The 20,005-nt window shown below is 47.6% G+C and overlaps 1 protein-coding gene across 5 annotated transcripts; it reads right to left on the bottom strand.

The window, feature by feature from the left end:
• Positions 1-1,426: 1,426 nt before the first annotated feature.
• LOC122168597 (tRNA selenocysteine 1 associated protein 1) lies at positions 1,427-15,529 on the bottom strand. 5 transcript variants are annotated; one of them, XM_042834074.1, is made up of 11 exons: positions 15,438-15,517; positions 13,985-14,067; positions 13,783-13,880; positions 12,903-13,002; positions 11,939-11,983; positions 10,213-10,265; positions 8,794-8,925; positions 5,498-5,617; positions 3,933-4,095; positions 3,389-3,422; positions 1,427-1,897 (listed from the first exon to the last, which is right to left on the bottom strand). In XM_042834074.1, exons 3-11 carry the CDS (start codon positions 13,866-13,868, stop codon positions 1,761-1,763), a joined length of 870 nt encoding a protein of 289 aa, XP_042690008.1. In that variant the 5' UTR covers positions 13,869-13,880; positions 13,985-14,067; positions 15,438-15,517; the 3' UTR covers positions 1,427-1,760. The 5 variants fall into 5 exon arrangements, 4 of the variants coding, with proteins under 4 accessions (XP_042690008.1, XP_042690007.1, XP_042690009.1 ...); XR_006171290.1 differs by lacking the exon at positions 13,985-14,067 and adding an exon at positions 2,140-2,323 and having other exon boundaries at positions 1,808-1,897; positions 15,438-15,529; XM_042834073.1 differs by lacking the exon at positions 13,985-14,067 and having other exon boundaries at positions 15,438-15,529.
• Between the last annotated feature and the right edge of the window lie 4,476 nt (positions 15,530-20,005).

Here is a 20,005-nt window from a genome sequence, read left to right as displayed (position 1 = left end):
TGGGGGGCAGGGAGGGCAGGCCAAAAAGAGAAAATGAAGGCTGTACAGAGCAGCACTCTTGCAGCACATCAACACTGATGTAGAACGTGAGTCACAGCAGAACATAAGAACCTTCATGTCACCTCATTTCGGCCACTCTACTCAACAGGAGCTTCTCAAGCAGAGTGATGCCACTTTTCAGCATTCAGCACCGCTGAGCAGCTTCACCAAAGGGAAAGAGCTCTCCTGCATCTCTGCACTGCCCTTGAGATGCTACAGCACACACCAGGAGCATTCATTGCCTTAAATACAGAGCACATGAAGGTCAGATCACTGTTTACGGTCCACCGCGCTGTCAAAAGCGCAGCAGGAGATAAAAGTTCCCAGCTGATGAGAATGCAGAATCCTCTTAGCACACCAGAAATACATTCAATGCAGTGCAGGTCACCGTTTTCCTCATGTTCACAGTTATGTCCACCATTGCAGTTGATAAAAATGACCACAGACGGACAAACACATCACAAACAAACAAAGGTGTAGCAGAAGTAGGCTTTATGAAAGTATTTAAATTTTGTGGCAAATCTCTGCATCAATATGGGGAGGGAGGCAACTTACTGCTGTGCATGAGCAATCAGTCACCAAACCATTTCTTGGACAGACATTTATTACAGGTAGTTTATCTCTTCCTATTTCTCAAAGAGTTTAAGGCACAAAAGCCTGAAAAGGGCTTATAACACGTACATAAGTGCTATCATTTTTGCTTTCACCTCTAAAGCAAGATAATATTCGCTTAAATATATTGCTTGTCCATCATCCAGCTTATACAACATTCAGTAGAAAACCGCTTTCCAAGTCAGCAACAATTTGTTGCACAATACATTGATTGCTCTGACCCGTTTTTGCTGCAAGATCCTCAGTTTCACCATATTTACTGACAGTGGAAGACGCTGTGAAACCTTAACATGATAAAGGGGCCACTGAGGCCTGTCAACAACAAAAAAGGCATCGTACATACAGTAACATTTCAACAAGGTTGCTGGTAGAAGTGTTTTAAACTGCTTGGCTGGTGGGGAATTCTTTCCTCACAGATGGAGAGGCAAGCCAAACATGCTGGAGACCATCAAGCAGAAGGCATCAGTCTGTAGTGGTTCTCTGACACTCCTTCCTGCCTTTGCTCTCCAAAACGCTTAGGAACACCAAGCTTAGTTCAAGATCACAGCTTAGATTCAGCAGAACATAGGCTTTCATCCACATGATTCCTTCCCATACTCAACTTACAGCAACTTTACCCAGTCACTAGGAAGCTTCTGAGACATTTTAGTGGTATTTGACAGTGACTCTTAAAAACCAAACCAAACCAACACATGGACAAGTGTTGGATCAACTGACTAAAGACAGTTAAATGGGCAGCAAACCAGAAAGGGGGCACGAACCAAAAAGCAATGGGTAATTTTACTTAAAAGACCAACTTCTTTATTGTACGTTGGAGTAGTCCTTCCCCTGTGCCATCCTGATGCAAGTTTATAAATTACAAGTAGTATTAAGAGTTCACTTCAAGACAAAAGGAATAAAACCGCTGCAGTTCCGACTTCCACCACCAACAGAAGTTATCACGGTGCTCCCGCGGCACTCCGGCGTTGCACGGGGAACACCACACTCCTCCTGGACTTCCAGTAACAGACCTGAGTGGAAAGGGGCCACCCCTGACTCCTGCAGGATCCATTTGCAGAGTAACAGAGCACCGGCGGATTCGTCACACAGACAGCGCCTCAGCAACGAGGCTATAACATGGCTGGGATCTCTGACGAGACAGTGTCCAAAGGCTGCCAATGGCAGTCCATCAAGGCGTCATAGAGCTCTTCGCTCTGCTCCATAAACTGTTTATTTGCTTCATGGACATCCAAATGAGGTGCTGGATCTAAAGGAGAAAAGGCAAACAAACAGGCTGTGTGTTACATGGGTCGGGAACAGCACCCACACCCCACAGACACGTCACAATAATGTGCAGCACATCCCAGATCATCCCCACCGCTTCCCCGATCACAACCCGACTACTGCAGCCCTAGCAGATCTTCCAGCAATGGGACAAATCTAACAGCAGACAAACCCTCCTTTCAGTGCCATTGCCCCAACAGCAGAGCCAACAGAGAGAAGGCATACCTGCACCTCGCAGCCCCGTGTGGCCACTTAAACTGCCAGAGGAGGTGTGCTGGCACCACGGCACGGCGGAGCCGCAGGGGCGCAGGCACACGTTCCATTCTGCTCCCTCTGCTTTGGATGGGGATGGCAGCATCTGCTTCTGCAGCCACAGTCACCACAGCTCATCTGCTGGAGCCTCAAACATCTCAAAGCATTGCACAGTTAGTAACGGAAGAAGTGCCAGCGACAGCATTAAGCACGAGTACATCTCCTGTTTGACAGCTGGATGAAGTGTTTGCAAAGCATTCGGGGGCTGCACAGCAACCCGGTGGGATCCACTCTGCTGCTACCAGTGCATGGTGAACAGTTTGCAAAACTTGTGCCAATCGTGGTCCCTAACAGCACAACCACCTCACAGCGTATCAGTGCACAGGAAATTTAATCAACAAGAAAAAGACACCCCAGAGATACCCTAATTATAGCACAGGAGTTCCACTTTCTGCATGCTGAAGAAAGGAGAGCCCTTGTGTAATGCTTCAAAAGCCAGCACAGCTTTCTCCTTGACATCACTGCCTACACCCCCGGGTTCTGCACAGCACCCAGCTGCTTTCTGCTTTCACCACATGTTCTTTAAATTCTTATTTTTAAGACAGTAAGGAAATACACCATACAGTGCATAATCCACTGAAGACAAAGATTTGGAGTTACCAGTATAAAATTAATTTTCTCTTGCATGAACGCTGCTCCTATGTTTATCTATAGCCCCAATATTGTTTAGTGACCCATTCCACCCAATGCCTGCTAAAACAAATACTTTATCAGGACACTCTGATATCATTCCTTTTTCAAATGATAAGCACCAAGAAGTATGCTGGACTCCACAAAACAACAAGATTCCATAGACAAGACAGAATGCCTACATTGATTTTGTAGCATACCAGAGAACCAAACGAACCCAAAGGATGAAATTCTGTATAGTACAGAAAACAAAGATATGTGATTTCAGAGCAAAGGATATGTGGACACGAAACCACCAACGGTCTCAGTGCTGGTGAAGTCAATTAGTTACAGCCCTGATGAGGTTTAGACTGGGAGCAGCAAGTGTAAAAGATGCAGCCAGGTGATAGTGAGGAGCAAATGTTATCAGGCTCAGATTTAATCAAAGGCAAAGGTGTATTGTACACTGCTTCTAAAGGCCAGCTTGAGAAAGGCTGTCTCCAATCAGTACAAAGGAAAAGCATGACTTCAATAAAGAATTCAAGAAACATACCTTCCAATGCATCCTCACCAACTTCTTCATATGTCTGTAAGGACAAAGAAACCCTTAGGACAGCAGATAAAAATATTAGAAAAACATAAACATCAACTGCTGATTACAACTGTCACACAGTGACTTTTAAATCTGAGTGATTACAACAGCGTTCCTCACACTCAAGCCCTCTGATCCTCTCCTGGCAGGCTCCAGGGTGTGGGTTCCACTCTAAACTTAACACAGAGGCAGTAGTTCTTTAAAGGGCACAGTTTGTGGCTGTCTTGATCCGTTTCAGCCTCTGAAACAAAGCTTAGAAGGATCCTAGAAGCCTTCTGCCATGACAACTGTATTTAGAGCCCCGTTATGCTCACTTGGTCCAAGCAAGAACCCCCCCAAAAGACAAGAGTGCAAACCAGGTGCTGCTGAGCAGTTCTGCTTCCTCACTAAGGAGCCATGCTGAGACACCAGAGCTTGCTGGCATCAAGCACCCCCACAGCTCTGAAGCTCTCCTGCGTTTCTGTGCTGGCAGTCAGAGCAGGGCGAGTTCTCCACGCTGCCCTACCTGCATGGTGCTCTGTGTGTAGCCATACTGGGGGTAGCTGTAGCTGTAGCTGCCCGTGTTCTGGTCGTAGCCCCACTGTGCATAGTAGCTGTGGTACTGCTGGTAATACTGGTTGTAGCTGTAGTTGTACATCTGGCTGTACTCTGCTGGCTTCATGCGGTTACTTAAAAAGAAGGCAGGAATAGGTTACATGTCATGCAGAAAGTTATGTAAAAGCAGAAGAGAAACAGTTTAAGGTATGGTACATCAACAGGCTTTATTCTAACATGCACAATTCAGCCTCTAAAACGCATTCACTCTTGAATGAAGTCATCTTCATCATTTACATACGTATGCAGAAAGAAATAAGTGGTTTATATTCAAACCTCCTTCCTGTATTCATATTCATCTTCATTTACAAACATTGCTTTAGTTCTTCATGACTAATTTAGGATCACCTCCTGGCTCTGGAAAGGGAACAGTTTGGGACTACGAGCCTCAGTTTAGAATATCCTGAACCATGATCCATATTTTTGGGTCCCTTTTTCCTTCTGATAAATGAGACAAAGTATTCTGCAGCCTCCAGAGGTAAGATACTGAGTTTTGCTTCTCATTAAGAGTTAAAGACTCAGAGCCTTGTAGAACTGGGGTTTCTTTCAGAAAGAAAGGTCCAAAATCTCTCCCTTCTGCTGCTGCCATAGAAGAGCCTAAGCAACACCTGATTGTCCCCATCCTCACTTCACTGGATGACCTTCAATGCAAATACTTTAAAGGGTTCTTAAGTAAAAAGGACAATGGGTAATTAAAAATTAACCTTAAACAGCGAGCTAACTGAAATCCTCATTCATTGCCATAAAGAGACAGCATTCCCAACAAGCTGGGAATCCCACCTCACCACTGAGATTCGAAATGAGATGACAAATGTTGCTTGAAAATGAGAACACATTATGCACAAAGCTCCACTGAAGATGCAACCAGTGAGAAGCAGGCAGAGGGAAACACCAGTCTGCTCCCCACAGCACATCCCCTTTTCTCTTCCTCACCCCCCCAAGGTTTCTGAGGTCGCTAACAATCTGCATGTTATTCAAACAGGGAGCAATAACTATTATTCGTATTACCCTAGTGCTACGAGCCCCAAGTCAGAGCAGGATCTCACTGTATCAGGTTCTGAACAAACAGAAAAAAGAGTTAATCCCTGCCCCAGAAGTTTTATATTTACATTGCAATAAGTGAACAAAGTCATTGAGCTTTGCTATCCAGGAGTCAATAAGCAGACTTAGGCTATTTCACGTAAACGCAAAGGAACACGTACTTCTCAAATAATCACATTTAAATACTGTGTGTGTTTGTGTATTTAATCATTTACATAATTAAAACCAGCGTAAAATGCTTCGTCTTGGTCTAACAGCATAAATGTTGATGTCTGTGCATTCGGACAGACGTCAGCTTCACCAGATTTGTGTGTATTCCTCTACTTTGTGACGGAAACATCCAGGATGTGCACCCAGAGCTCTGCCTGACACCTAACAGCCCTTGGGATCCCACATGCTGCTCCTCCCCGGCCGTGGGGCTGCTCTCATACTCACGCTTTCGGTATCGCCACGCTCAAGCGCACCGGTTTGGAGCCCAGCCCCACGGCTCCCTGGCACTCCGTCAGCGCTCTTTTCTGCTCCAGTTCATCGGTGAACTTCACGAAGCCGTAACCTCTGTGGAGATATGGAAGAATTTGTATCAGACAGAAGCAAATAAAGACTCGCTGCTTTTCTTTTTCTTTCTTTTTTTGGAGTATTGATGGTGAAATCTAAACTGGCTTTGCAAAGCACAGTAAGTGAAACGCTTCCACTGGGGCTTTTAGTAGAGGTTACATGATTCCCTCTTTCAGTTGCTTTGCTTTCTTTGCAGAGAGCTTGAATGCTCAGATCTCAGCTTCAGCAGCACTTGTGAGGGCTGCAGAGAAGTAAGCCAAGCCTTCTGCCAGCAGATCCCAGGGAACTCAAAGTGAGCTGACACAGGACATGTCAAAATGCACCAACAGACAGCAGCCAAGCCTCAAATCTCTACTGGGAGAACACAGGTAATGTGAACAGATGCAACTCAGCACAGGACTGACAAGATAAAGGCGTTGCCACTGTGTCTACAGCTGCCCCACATGTAGCACAGCACTGCTTCTCCATAGGATCAGCTGAGATGTGCTTTTTAATCACGTCCTTTTTCCAGCAGCAAAACACCAACTGGACTTTCTGTCACTGCCAACAACCACCCGATCCCACCAGCACTGTCAACAGTGAATGAAAACGAGCTCTTAACACCAGGTTGCTAAAACTTGCTCTGATAGCACAGCTGGAGCATCAGCAGCACTCAGACAGCAAGCCCTCAACTGCAGCACCACAGCACAGCACGCCTCAGCCAGACCAGCACCATGAATTCCCTTCCCCCCTCCCTGATCCCAAAAGTCCTTTGCGTGGGCCTGGATGCCGCAGTGAGTCAGAAGCGATGCAACAGCACCCCAGAGGGCAGTGCCAGGATCCCAGCATGGGATGGGCCGCCTCACGCAGCACAAAGATCAAAGACTTGGGCTGGGAGGGGAAGAGGAATCCACCTGGGTGACTGAAGGAGGTGCTTGGCTACCCAGGAAAAGAACAAGCCCAGAGCGAGGGTGTAAACGTACAGCATTATTATCTATTCTGTGGGAACAATTAAATGCAAAGTAACACACACAATAGTTTTGAAAGTGTCATCACAAAGCACTCATACCACATCCACACTGGGAGTTATTACAGAGCAGTTGGTGTCCCATAAAATGCAGTATCTTGCACAGCAAGCTATAAATGCAAACCTGAATATTTATTTACGTGTACATCTGTGCATGCACATATGTATGCTCCCCAATAAAGAAGCCCAAGTCAAAGCTCAAGCTTGTCAACATACAAACTGGATAATGAAGCAAAACTCTACATGGGTACAGGTTCTGTTTCAAATCGGTGACCTTAATTCAACTCACCCTCTGTGAAAGCACAGTGGCAAATCAAACCAGTGTAAATCAACACCTGAGTCAGCTATGGTTGTTCTCACAACAGTGTGCAAGTTTCTAAGCAGCTACAGAGGCTGCAGCAGCCTTCAGGTGGGAACAGAAGTGAAAGCAGGAATGCTGCCAGCTCTGAATGAGTGGTGGACAAAGTAGATGGAGGTGTGGGGATAACAGCTGGCTGCAGCAAGGCAGAGGTGATTCTTCCAACATTTCCAGATGCTCAGTTTTTTCGTATAAGTGGCTAAACCCAATTTTAATACCGGCAAAAGAAAAAAAGAAAGAACCACATCCACAACAAAACAGCAAAAAACCACCTCCAAACAGAACAAAAGCAACAAAAAACCCAAAGGCAAACAAACAAACAAACAAAAAAAACCCACCCAAGCACACAAGAAATCCTCCCCAAAAACATTTTGTTGAAGTCAGAATCTGCCTGGCAGACATTCGGCCCTGTCCCAAAACTTAAAAGAAGACTCCCAGCCTGCACCCATGGCAGAAAGCAAGGAAGCAGGCACAGCCCGACAGCACCAGGCTCCAAACTCTTCTCTTGCTTGGACAGCAGGTGCTGCGAAAAGCCTTGCAGGCTCAGAGCTTCACCAGGCACCTCCACAAACACCAGCATCCATTCTCGTACCACCCTGACACTTGCAGTTGCCTCAGCTTTGAGTAAGTGCCCAGGTCATAAAGAAGCTGGAAGCAACACCCCAGCAGTGCTGGGTGAGGCTGCTGTGCTCTCCCAGCACCCAGCACTCACTGCCCCTTCCCCACATCCCAAGGGAACGCAGGGCACCTTGCCCTGAGGTCTGCACTGAGGAGCTGTGCCCAAAGCCCACTTGGTGGCCAATGAACATCACCCATCACCTACACTGCAGAGCAGAACAGGAACTGGGGGAGGCCCCAAGGCACAGCTGGTCTCAGGAGAGGTGGCAGCAGCAGCACACTCAACAGCCTGAGTGACTGAGCAGCACTGCAAGAGGTTCAGGTCTGAGATAAGGAAGACTTGGAATGAAAACTCTGTGAGTTAAGCAGCATAACCTCTCCATAGAGAGCCATGCAGCACTGGGACAGGCTGCCCAGACAAGTTACATCATCTCAGCCTGGGAGATTTTCCAGGCTACACAATTCATCGCTGACCTGAGCTCATGTTGGCAGCAGCTCTGCTCAGAGCAGGAAGTTGGACACGAAACCTGCAGATATTCCTTCAAACCAACAGATCTTAGAGTTGAGAAACCCTTACGTGAGAAAGAGGGAGATCTACAGCCACATTCTACGTCTTGTCACCACATTCTCATAGCTATTGTGTCAGAATATTGTGTTTCATTGAAGCCATGTTCTGTCCTGAAAACAAGGATGCTAGCCAACTGGTCTCTCTCCTAAGAAAATAAAAAAGAATTCATGTTCTCCAATTTAGAAAATGTTTTATTAACATTAAGAACATTTTTGACATCTGTTTTTGATGAGACATTTCCAGTAAAGATGAACAAGGTGGCTCCTAACTCCTTGCTCATGAATCACAGCTTTGTTTGCCCTACCCTATTTGAAACAAAAACCTGCAAAGCTTCCACAGGAATATATATTCAATAGCCCAGGAATATATATTCAACAGCCAACTGCAAAAGCACAGTTCTGTCTGAAACTCCAGTTTTTCCAGGTCATTTTTCAGCTTTTTCAGAAGTGCAACACTGCACTGCCAACACACAGAGCACAACATTGACCCCAGCACTGCACACATCCAGGAATGTTACAATCCTACCAGGTGTTCTACTAACATCTAAACTATTCTTCTTCCCCTGTTGCACATTTCCTATGCTACAATGTGAAGTTAAAGAAAAGAATGAATAAAAGATGACTTACTTGGATACTCCTGCCTGGTCCAAAACAACTTTTCCACCTCTACATGATGGATAAACTTTAACAAAAAACTCATACAACATGCCATCATCCACGTCAGCAGTCAGGTCTCCCACAAAAAGTGAATATTCTGGACTAAAGAAATCAAAAGAAAACTTCTTAGGCACAAATACACACATGCCCACAAAACGTGTGACGAGCCCAAAATTTGACCTCAGAGAAAACTGACATTAAAGGACCATTTTTATCAGCCATGCTTCTTTCAATTAGTTAAGCAGCACAATGAGTCTACGTTATTCTGCTCTGTATTGAAAGATGAGTTCAGTTCTTAGTTCTCAGACATGCTGAACTGGGCACTGTACATGAATTTCTAATGTCTCAAGAAAGCATCGCTGTCTCATCTGTAGGTTTGCTATTTCCTGAATACTCATCTTAAGTTACAATACATGAATTAGATGCTTTGATGCTAAAAAGTTCAAGTATTTAAGAAGACGCTCCTGACCAACCTGCTGTGCCACACAGAAGGTAAAGCATGAGACTGACAGCTGGTCTAAGTTATCCTCCCTCTGCTAGGCAAGCTGCTGGAGTCAGCAAGGCTGTGTTACCCATCTGCAGTCTGTGACTATTTCCAGAGCAAACAGAACTGCAAGCATGATACAAGACGTAAATCTCATTCTTGGCCCCATTTCTCATGCCTTGATTCTAATCTGAAGTTGTTTTTCTTCTTCTTTTTATTTTTTAATATTAATAATTACCCAAACTAACAATACAATTGCTGAGATATGAGTAACACAACCCTCCCAAATTGCAGGACTGTGGTTCACACCTACCTGACCACACCGTGCTGTTGTTTCTCCACCTGTGCAAAGCATTTCTGGGCAGGCGTTCTGGCAGCTGCTGAACGGCCCGGCTCCAGAAACTCCACACAGCTGCTGTGCCTCCTCCTGGGCCTTTTGCTGCCCATGCACAGGGATGGGCTCCTCCTGAAGGCAACTCACAGCCTTGCTCCCTCCCTTTGCTGACTGCTGTGGTACCACAGCCAGTTAAGCCAGGTGCTGTGAAACCACTGCCCGCACCTTCAGGTGCCAAACACAGCCATGGCATACAGCAGTGTTATGATGGGATGCATCCTCAAAGTCCTAACATGCTGCAGCGTACCGAATGTTTACAGTGTGCTCCCAGACAGTTTAATGCAATCCATGTTTCTCATTGTGGGATTCAGCAGCCTGGCTCTGCCAAGCAAAATGGCACAAGGCTGAGTTGTATGCACCTCATGAATTCTCTCCTGTCCAATTTGCTAGCTGTACATCTTGTCCAGCAATAATGAACTTGTGGGTTTACGTATTTTGAATACTCTTTGCAAGGCAATTGATAAAGAGACATTAAACAGGCAGAACTAATATTTGAATGTGGGGTGTTTACCTGTTATCGGGCTGTTTTCCATACGTTGCATAATTCAATTTAAATCTCTTTGCCTGAAAAAAGGCAAAAATGAATCCGTACATTCAAATGCTCCCATGTAAATCCATACAATTAGGAAAAATGCAATAAGCTTACTTTAGATATCTGTTATTTTTAATACTGGCAGACGTTCAGAGCTGTCAGGCCATTCAGTTCAGGTATCCAGGACAACATTTTTATTTCACTCCAGTACAGCTACAATAATGAATAACGAAAAGGAGCTGCACCAGGGGGTTTGCTCTGCTTTATTTCAACACTCCACAAAGGCACTGAAAGATGGGCTAACCTCACCCAGCACCAAAACTGTACGTCTTAATGGAAGACAGGAACACTGAGGTCCTAACAGCAAGTATTACATGACTTCTCATGTCAAGGTCTTACAGTGAAATGACAGCACACACAGCTGGGTGCTTGATGTTTGTCATTTACCAGGATACTGACAAAGCAAAACCTGCCACGCTGAGAAATGGAACCAATCCCTGATTCTGGACGTATGACTGAAAACTTTGCTCTGCGTGAAGCTCTCATTTATTTGGGTGGGGAGGAGCTTTTGCTGAAAGATGCCCCCTCTCTTTTTTACACAAGTTTCCCAGGAACTCACATTTGTGCCACTGGAACACCTCACCATATCCTACCGGAGTTCAGCCTTGTGTCCAGGACCCAAGGAGCCTCAAAATCCCGTGGGTCTCAACCCCTCAGGACCCTCACCTGATGCTCAGCACACAACGACCCACAGCTCACTGCCCAGCGCAGCACTGACTGCTAATTCCTTACAGAACAGTTCCTTCCAAAACAAGTCTGACAGAGGAAGAAGCAAGGGGCTGCACTCCTTGAACAGAACACTGGTTTCAGAACTCACCCAGACAGTGGAAGAACTAAGCTGGATTCCCTTGCTAGTACGAAGACACAAATGGCTTCAAACCAATCCTTCTGTCTCGCAGCAGACTTCCAAAGCACACATCTCTCTGCACTATGCAGTGGCATAGCATCAAAGAATTCCATTTGGACAAAGAACACAAGCCTACAGTTAGTCCAACACCTAGAGACCAGAACATTTGTTTCACACAGAGGAGAGCCTGGTGTGTTCCCAGGCCTTGTATGATGTATCTTCCTCCCTCAAAAACAGCATAAATAATTAAAGGGAAATAGAGCAAAGACTTAACTCCAGGCTATAATCCTGCTCCTTGCATGCCTGTGTCCATGGTGTACAGTGGTACTCAGCTGTTTCCGTGGACCATTTACAAGCTCAAGTGTTCTAACACAAAACTGAGATCTCACTTTGAAGCACTTTCATCTTTTTGTTGGATCTAGATCTTCACTGCAATACTTTGGGCTTAAAGTCACTGAGAAAACTGAGAGTACCTGCACACATACAGGAGCTGGGGACACTAACTGTCAAAGAGGCACAACAAGAACACCAGGGCTCTCTGACAGTCCTTTGATTCACCATGTAAAAACAAACACAGGAGTGAGCCACATTCTGTTTTCTGCAAAGCAGAAACTACATAAATGCAAGAGAGGAGCTGAACCACTGCCTGCTGAGTGCACTGAGTTGGGCTGCCCACGCTGGGTCTCTGTCTGACACCCGTATTCTCTCCATGTGTTACATAAGTTGTCCCCCTGAACGACATCCTATTTTGAATTAAACTAAAGGCCAGTACTCCCCAAAGCAAACTTCAACTATTACCTTCTTGCAGAAGCTGCTCTCTTTCTCAGTGACTACAGAAGGCACCTAGGAAGATTGGCTTCTCTTAGTTACGGCCTCTTATTTGCAGAACAGGAGCGTGTTAAACGGGACAGAAGACCTCCAAACATCTTATCTATCCCTTTCAATGGGGAACTTCATCCTGTTAGGAAAGCTGACCAACCCAGGGGACTACCAGCACTGAAACAGGCATCAATGCACCTTCATGTATCACACTGTAACAGAGGTGATCTCAGAGTTTCTTTGTGAACCTGCCATCCTCGCTCCTGCAGCCGAACTCTGCGGATACCAGGAGCAGCTGTCAGCCATCCCACTTTCACATACCTCACATTCAAGTCAACACCCTAAAATTAGCTGCTGTGGCTATTCTTCCTCTTCTTCCCATCCACCCAGCTTTGGGGTACCTGCTGTGTGTTGCAGTTATACAGTGGACCAGTTCTTTCCCCACTGTAAATGGGTCTGAGTAACTCTTGTTTGCTAGGGGCTAAGAACCAGGCAGTGTTTAAGGGGCACTTTTGCAAATCAAAGTTACTGAAAATTAAGCTTAAACTTGAAAGCTCACCCTGTGTATACATCACAACGTACAAATTGTAACAGATGTACATGGAACTGTAAATGCAGAGAGACAGAAGGACTGTGGTATGTATATTCAACCTATTTTTTCTTTGCTCTTCTCTGTTTTCTCATTGCTCCAATTTTGCTCACAGCAGAAAAGCTCAGCAGTAGAAAGCCACACCACAGCACTTCTATACCTGGGCATCACCCAGACCCTCACATAAAAATGAACATTTTCCAATGCTTTTCTTACCAGCATTATGGTCATGAAATCTAAAGAAACCCCCCAGTTTGCTACTTAATTTCTTTGTCATCATTACTCAAAACACAAATTCTTCTCAACTTCTCTCTCACAGCTTTGCTTTTCCACTGACTGATGTGATTTACTCACCGGTGCAGCACCAGGAAGAGGTTTTCCATTGATTTTATGTAAACACTTCTCTGCAGTAGCCAGATCTGCAAATTCTACAAAGCAATAGCCTGCAGGAATTCTGAACACAGACAGAGGACAGGAGAGAAAAAAGATTTCAGACTGAAAACGTTGGAGGAAGAAATATTATATTTTCAGATAACTGGTAGAAAATTTGCTCCAGTAGCAACACATGGAGGATCTCTTTGTCCAAGTATACATGTCAGCTACCAAACAGACCCTGGTACAGTAATGCTGGATCTTCACTGATAGCTCCTACTTACCAATAAGTCACGTCAACATAAGAACACAGAAAATACTTTTGTTCACAATTATTCCACTTTCACTGCCCATAAATATTCCCACCCAAGTTTGAGAGACTGAAAAAATGAAATGACAACAAAAGAACACAAGAATACTTCAGAACACAAAAACACTTCATCTTGTTTACAGTCACTGATTGCAAATGCACTCCAAAGGTCCTCTTAGGGTCCTTTCTAAGTGAGGCCTCCCACCTCTGCTAGCATCACGTAGCTGTGCTGTTCCAACAATTAACAGATTTGTCACTGAAGCCCCCTGCCCTGAATCTGTATCCCCATGCCACGTGCGTGCTGCTCTGAAGGAGTGCTGCAGCACTGCAGGATGGTTCACTGAGAGCAAGGTCAGAGAGTCAGCAACTGTCCTCTCCACTGCTGCCATCAATGCGCCTGTACTGTTGGCAGCAGTGGTGAAAAGCTGAAAGGGAAAATCGCTCTAATATGGACAGCCCCACCGTGATGCCAGGTAAACTGCACACAGTTCAACCCCCCGAAGCACAGCGATGCAGCAGTAGAATTAATGGAGAACAAGTATGAACAGTTACCCTGTCAACCTGTTTCGAATGATTTTTACACTCAGTACAAGCTCTCCCATGGTGGCAAAGGCTCTTGAAACAAAGTTTTCATCCATGTACGGCTCCAGCTACAAAAGCAAAAGCATCAGTTAGATCAGAGCATCCACAAAAAGGAGCATATTTGTGTCAATGTCCCCCTAAGCAGTTAAAACATTATTGAGAAGTATTTTACCCTTGCGCTTCAAAAAGAAGGTTCATTTAAGAGGGTCGATGCCACTCAAAATCAGCAGGCATGCATGAACCAGGCTCAACAGTCTGCAAAGTGGAACCCAAGAGACAGCATGAATTTCAGAGAACGGAGAGCTTCCACAGAAGGACAAAAGCCACTCAGAGACATACAGCAACAAACTGAGCACTCGCTATGCAGGAGCAGGGGGGAAGGTGATGGTAAGCTGCTTCTCTGTAAGCAAACAGAGATCGGGCCAGCAGTAACAGCACGTGGGTGCAGCACAGCCTCAGGTGGATGGATGGATGTTGTGCATCAGCCTCCATCAAGCTGGGGTAGGGGGCTGCAGAGCCGTGACTGCCTCATATAACCATGGAGTTACACGGGGCAGCACTGGAAGGGGAGACCTCCAGCCCCATCCTGCAGCAAGGCGTGCTGACTGTGCTGCAGTGTGCGTGTGAGAAACAGCACTGTGAATGTTGGGGTGCACGTGGAGTGCTGTGTGCATGAAGGCTCTGCAGAGTGGGTGTCAGCGTGGTGTAGTGGCTGAAAAGAATGAAACGGTGCCACAACTGGGCCTGAATACGTGGTGAAGGTGGTGAGACAGACAGCCCTGCAGTCCCTCTTAAAGCTTGTAGTCATCACCCTACAGTGTTGTCATCGGGAACCAGGTGTCTCCTCCACTTGTGTGTGTGGCAGAGCATGCAGGCTTGTGTGTGAGTGTGTCTGACAACAGGCAATCACACACACTGCACTTGTGTGCAAAAGGAGGCAGAGGAGTGCCAAGCAGCAGGAGGCAGCCCTGCACAGGGCGATCCTGTGGTATGTGCGCCCATGAGAGACGGATTCATAACAGCAACAGGCGACGGCTGCTGGGACAAAAGAAGTAAAGTCCTCGCAGTGGAGAGGCTGCATTTAACCCTCCGTGTGGCTGAGTGTGGGGGCATCGTGAGTGCCAGCCCGAGCGCCTCAGTGCGAGACCGGTGTGAGCACACAGCTTGCGAGCGTGTGAGAGCCCAGGAGCGCCTGGGAGTGGAAGCGTGAGCAGCGAACGCAGGCGGCAGGGGTGTAAACGGCACAGGTGGGGCTGCGAGCACAGCCGTACGGGTCTGTGAGTGTGACAGCCCGCGGGGAAGCGCTCAGCTGCGAGTGTGGCAGTCAGCGTGCAACGGTGCGAGCGTGCAAGAGTCACGTGACAGTGCGCGCGTGCAAATGCTCACGTGACGGTCAGTGTGAGAGCGTGAGCGCCGGCGGACCAGCGCGCGTGTCAGCGCGTGTCGGTGTCACTCACAGCACGAGCGTCTCTCGGCTGTTCGGAGCCGCCAGTCACCCCGCAGCGCCCTCAGCCTCCCGGCGCCGGATCCCCCAGCAGCTCCCTCAGCCCCGCCGGTGCCCTCAGCCCACACCGCCCCGCTGTCCGTCGCACAACACCCCGCGCGGGTCCCGGCCGGACACTCACGTCCCCCATCCATAGGCTGGCGGCCATACTGCTTTCGCAGAACCGAGGAGGATTCAGCGGGGCCGCGGTTTCGCCTCCCGGCTCGGCTCGGAGCCGACTGACGCCGGGCGCGCGGCCCGCTCCCACCGCCCCGCTGCCCCCGCCGCCTCCTCCGCGGCGCCCGTCGGGCGGAGAGAGCGGCGCCCCCGCCGCCACGGGAGCACGGGGCGGAGACAGCGCCCCCTGCCGGCAGGAGGAGCGAGGGCGGGCTGAGGGATGGGGGGGGAGCGGGGCGCGGGGGGGGGGGTGGGGGCTGTTGGGGGGGGGGGGGGGGGGTTGCGGCTGCGGGGGGAGGTGGGGAGCTTTGGGATGAGGGTTTGGGGCTCCAGCGGGAGCGAGAGGAGGTGTTGGGGCTCTGTGAGGAGGGTTTGGGTCTCCAGGAGGTGTTTCTGGGGCTGTGAGGAAGGTTTAGGACTCCATGAGGGCGATTTTGGAGCTCCGGGGGAAAGTTTGAGGCATCTGATCCCACGACATGGGATTGCCTTAAAAATTGTGTGGCTTTTAAAGGAAGCAAAGAATTACTTCATATGACAGCGCACTGGACCTTGCGGTGCAGAAATATGGAAACTCTGAGTGTCTCATAATTTGGAGTAGTGAAGAGGTAACATTGCTTCCACTGTGCTGCCTTTGGGTTCTGACTCGCGGGTTCGGGTGTAACGTAACCTTCCCTCTTCTCCAGTTTGTTCCGTGGGGTCTTCAATGTCAAGGACGGCAGTTCTTGGAGCAAACAGGGCCCCTTGTTACAGCGGAGCACAGAAATGCACCTGGAGGACGCCGTGCTGCCATCTGCTCAGCATTTCAGTGCCGCCAAACACAGCAGTTCTGTTTGCAGGGCCTTTCTGTGAGCCCTGTCCCCCCTGATGGAAACACGGGGCACAGCTGCTAAAGCTGGTTCTGCAGTCACTGCAGCATGCCATAAATCGAGCAGATGATGACAGGGACAACCCCAGCCCTCGGTGCTCTTGCATTTGTGGCTTCTGCGTCTCGGCAGATGTTGCTCTGCCGCTTGCAGCCCGTCAGAGGGCAGCAGAAGGCTGCGGGTTGTTGGCTGGAGCTTTTGTGTTCTTGCAACTGGGCATCCTTAAGCCTGCTGTGAGCAGCGCAGGACAGGAGAGCTCGTCCTCTGAACTCCTCGTGAAGCAACGTGTGAACGTTCACTTAAACCTTGCCCTGGAGCATCGCCATGCTAGAATAACGTGTGAAACCGAGCAGGAATGGAAAGAAATGTTAATCACGCTGTTTTTCCCTGCAGATGAACGTTGACTATCACTGCGTTTTTGCAGGGCGCTGGGGAAATCCTTGATCTTCATACTGGGTACAGACTGCATTTCTGCCCCCATTCTGCAGTATGGCCAGTATTGAGTAGTCCAGAATATTGCCTCATCAGAAATTAGGAGCGTGTAAGAGTTGTGAGATTAAAAACATGCTTACAGCTACATTTGTTGTCTGATTTTTTGCTCCCCTTGGGCATCCTCAGGTCACGTTTCCAAACTCTTTCCTACAATGTTGCAAAATATGGCATAAAATCAAGACAGACAGCAAGACCCAGCACTGTTAAACTGTTAAGGATGAAGTTGTCAAGTGGCTCTTTTTGTGCCTACGTGTCACTGGCAACCTGACCTCTTAGGTACTCATCCTCTTTGGAGTCCCTGCTGAGGCTGCCTTTCAGGGTGGTTGTTTTTCCAGCATGGCATTTCATGCACTGCTCTGCTTCACTGAACTCAAGAAGCTGTTGCTCATTCTGTCCTTAACTCGCAGCTACTCAAAGTGAATCGTTTGTTCTTTGTCACTTGCTGAAGTGAGTCCAGTATCTTTAATAACTCCTTTCCGTTTTTTCCTTCCAGCTGAGTAATAGAGAACTTGCTGTCTTTTTTACTGTCCTGGGATAATCCGTGGAGATGGATATTGAGCAATAAAAATGCAAGAGGAAGCCAGGGTCATACGCTTGTGTTGGGCTCGGAGAAGGTAAGAATGTTATATTCTGTCCTATATCCTTGTGACAGAGCAAAAACACTGTAAGGAGAATATTGAAAAGCAGTTTGTTCCCCTTAAAAGTTTGTGGATTGTCAAAGAAGGAGCAGCTTGTAACAGAAGGACGTGGGGACTCGTCTGCCTTCTGCGTGCAGAGCAGTGGCTGACACATCCTGTCCCCTCTGCTGGCACAGACACACCGTGATTTCCTGCTCTGAGAGCTTGATCTGAAAATTGCTGGGTAAATTCTGATTGCCATTCGCTGTAATCACTGCAGGTATCATCCTGAGCCCCCAGAGGCCTGGGCAGTGCTGCCATTCTGCTTCCCAGCCTCCAGGAGTTCAGCTTGTTGAAGGGCCCAGTGCCATCGGTCTCAGAGCTCCTTCACCTCTCAGGAGCTTCGGCTGCGTTTAATGTCCCCTCAGTGCCTCTATGAGTGGTCCCAGCTCTTAAAATTAAAGGGTTTGAGCCTGAGAATCTGGCCTGAGAGACTTTAATTTGGATCTGCTACTTTTAGCTTGAGTTTGAAACTGACTCACATCGTGTATCAGCCTCTGGTGCTACAATTTACTGCGCTAGAGCTTCCTCTGTTGGGCTCACAGGCTCCAAGTCCGTCCTCACCTTTAGGCAACTGCAGCCAATGGGCTGAGATCATGAATGAAGTTGGACAGGGATAGTTAAGGTAATAAAGGAAATGAAAAAAAATAAAGATACATAAAGCCAAAGCTTGGAATGGCTTCTGAGATTCTGAATGTCCTTTTAGTCATTCAGGAGAAAATATGCAGTGAAATCTGTTCTCCACTCTTGCACAAGATAGCATGTCTTAAGCTTCGTTCAAGCACATTTTTTGTATAAACACAACACAGCTTCAAGTGACAAACAGATCTGGGAGATTTTTTGCCCATCAAATATTTACAAATGATTGTAGGCTTGCATACATCTGCTTTGCAGCCACAGCCACAGCAGCGATTACTGCACGCGCTTGGAGGAGCCACCCTTCACATTAAAACTTCTTCACAATTCTTCACAACTATGGAGAAGCTCCATGAAGCTCCTCCCCACAAAGGCAACGATGCACCTCTGTGGGCAAAGTGTCCAAAATGCATTTTATCCCCATTTGGCTGATTCCTGTATTGCAGTAGGTGACACGAGGTACCATTCCAACAGCATGACTGTGTCAAAACAAGGCACTGTTATCTTTGCCAATGCAGACAGGGATAATTAGACCAGTGCTGAAAAGTCACAGGTTTTGGTTGTTGCTTTGGGTATAAACCAAGCAATGTGACCATTTTTTGTTCTCTCTAAAGCATTGTTTCTCAGAAATAAGGCCTCCAGAATTTGAGTTCTTCATTGTGGGAAGCATCCTGAGGCTTGCTGGAGGTGCTGTGTTTAGCCATAGAAACAACAGAATGAAAAATACTGCAGTGTATTTATAGCAAGAAGGATGATTTATGGGGTAATGATGGTTGTAGTGCTTCTAGCTTAGGAACTCTATATGGAACAGAGTAATTAAATGTTTGGCCTTTAAAAAGAGGGGAAAAAAAAAGAAGCCCACAACAACAAAAAAAACCCCAGATGAATAATGGAAAACAAATCCCCTCTCTGGTGAAAAGCCAAACCTGTGTTTTGAAAATCAAATGCTTTTTTGGGTTAAGCAGTGAAAAAAAACGGACTTGATCTTTGCAACAGCTTGGATTTATTATTGGAACCAGTTGGCTGTGCCATAGAAGAGAGGAATGTTCTGGTAATTAGAGCAAGAAGCTGGGAGTCAGGAGCAGTAGGGTCTGTTTCTGGCTTAAGCACCAGCACGCTGTGTAGCCCTGGGAAGCGTGCTGCCTCATTTGTACCCTGGCTTTCCCATCTACAAAACGGGGCTAAAGAGATTATTCAACCTCCCAAATCGTGTGCACTGCTGAAGACCATCCTGCAGCACCTGGCGGTCTGCGCTGCTGCAGAACGGATCTGCACAAGCCTGAGCTTCAAATGCTTTGGAAAAATCCTGCCCTAAACCTTTACAAACCTGATTGCCCGGATTCCTAAATCCACGTGTGGGCCTCTAATTGAACACGGTGTGATTTCCAGAGGTTTGCTGATGAAATAGAACATGATGGGAACGACGTAGCCGTGAAAACAGCGCGATCATGGGACGTTTCCCCCCACCGGGCTCCTGCCATGAGCTTGGCCACTCCTGCAGCCCTCTGAGCCCCAGCAGCAGCGCGTGAACCCACAGCCTGCAGGGTTTGTGCCCCATTGCAGCACTCGTGGGGGGCTGCCATGAAGGGGAGGGTGGGAAGTGGTCAGCAGGGCTGCCGTGTGCCATTTTGGGGGTCTCCAGGTGGCGTGAAACACTGCTTGCTGTGCTGGGAGCAGCTGCTGTAGGGAAGCAGCAGTCAGAACGACTTTGGAGCTCCCCGCAGCTCCCCTAAGGCCCCGGATCTGATTTGGTGCAGCTCTCCCAGCGCTTCAGTTACTAGACTGCCATCTGTCAGCAACAGGAGCCCTCAGTTTGGATGCTGCCCTGCTCAGTGAGCAGAAGGAACGCCACTGCCTCGGCTGCT

Source organism: Centrocercus urophasianus, unplaced genomic scaffold, assembly GCF_019232065.1.
Source record: "Centrocercus urophasianus isolate 14NV4802_14NV808 unplaced genomic scaffold, USGS_Curo_1.0 seq_43, whole genome shotgun sequence".
Taxonomy (NCBI): Eukaryota; Metazoa; Chordata; class Aves; order Galliformes; family Phasianidae; genus Centrocercus; species Centrocercus urophasianus.
The sequence above is the reverse complement of the archived record's forward strand: the minus strand, read 5'-3'. Positions and strand labels throughout refer to the sequence as shown.

What these genes read in the sequence shown, in the direction of transcription:
- LOC122168597 (XM_042834073.1), bottom strand. Translation starts at nt 15,464, where the DNA reads ATGGCCGCCAGCCTATGGATGGGGGAC. An exon ending in GACCAGGCAGGAGTATCCAA is followed by an intron (nt 5,618 to 8,793) that starts GTAAGTCATCTT and finishes ATATCTCCACAG; the next exon opens with AGGTTACGGCTTCGTGAAGT. An exon ending in ACACACAGAGCACCATGCAG is followed by an intron (nt 3,423 to 3,932) that starts GTAGGGCAGCGT and finishes TTGTCCTTACAG; the next exon opens with ACATATGAAGAAGTTGGTGA.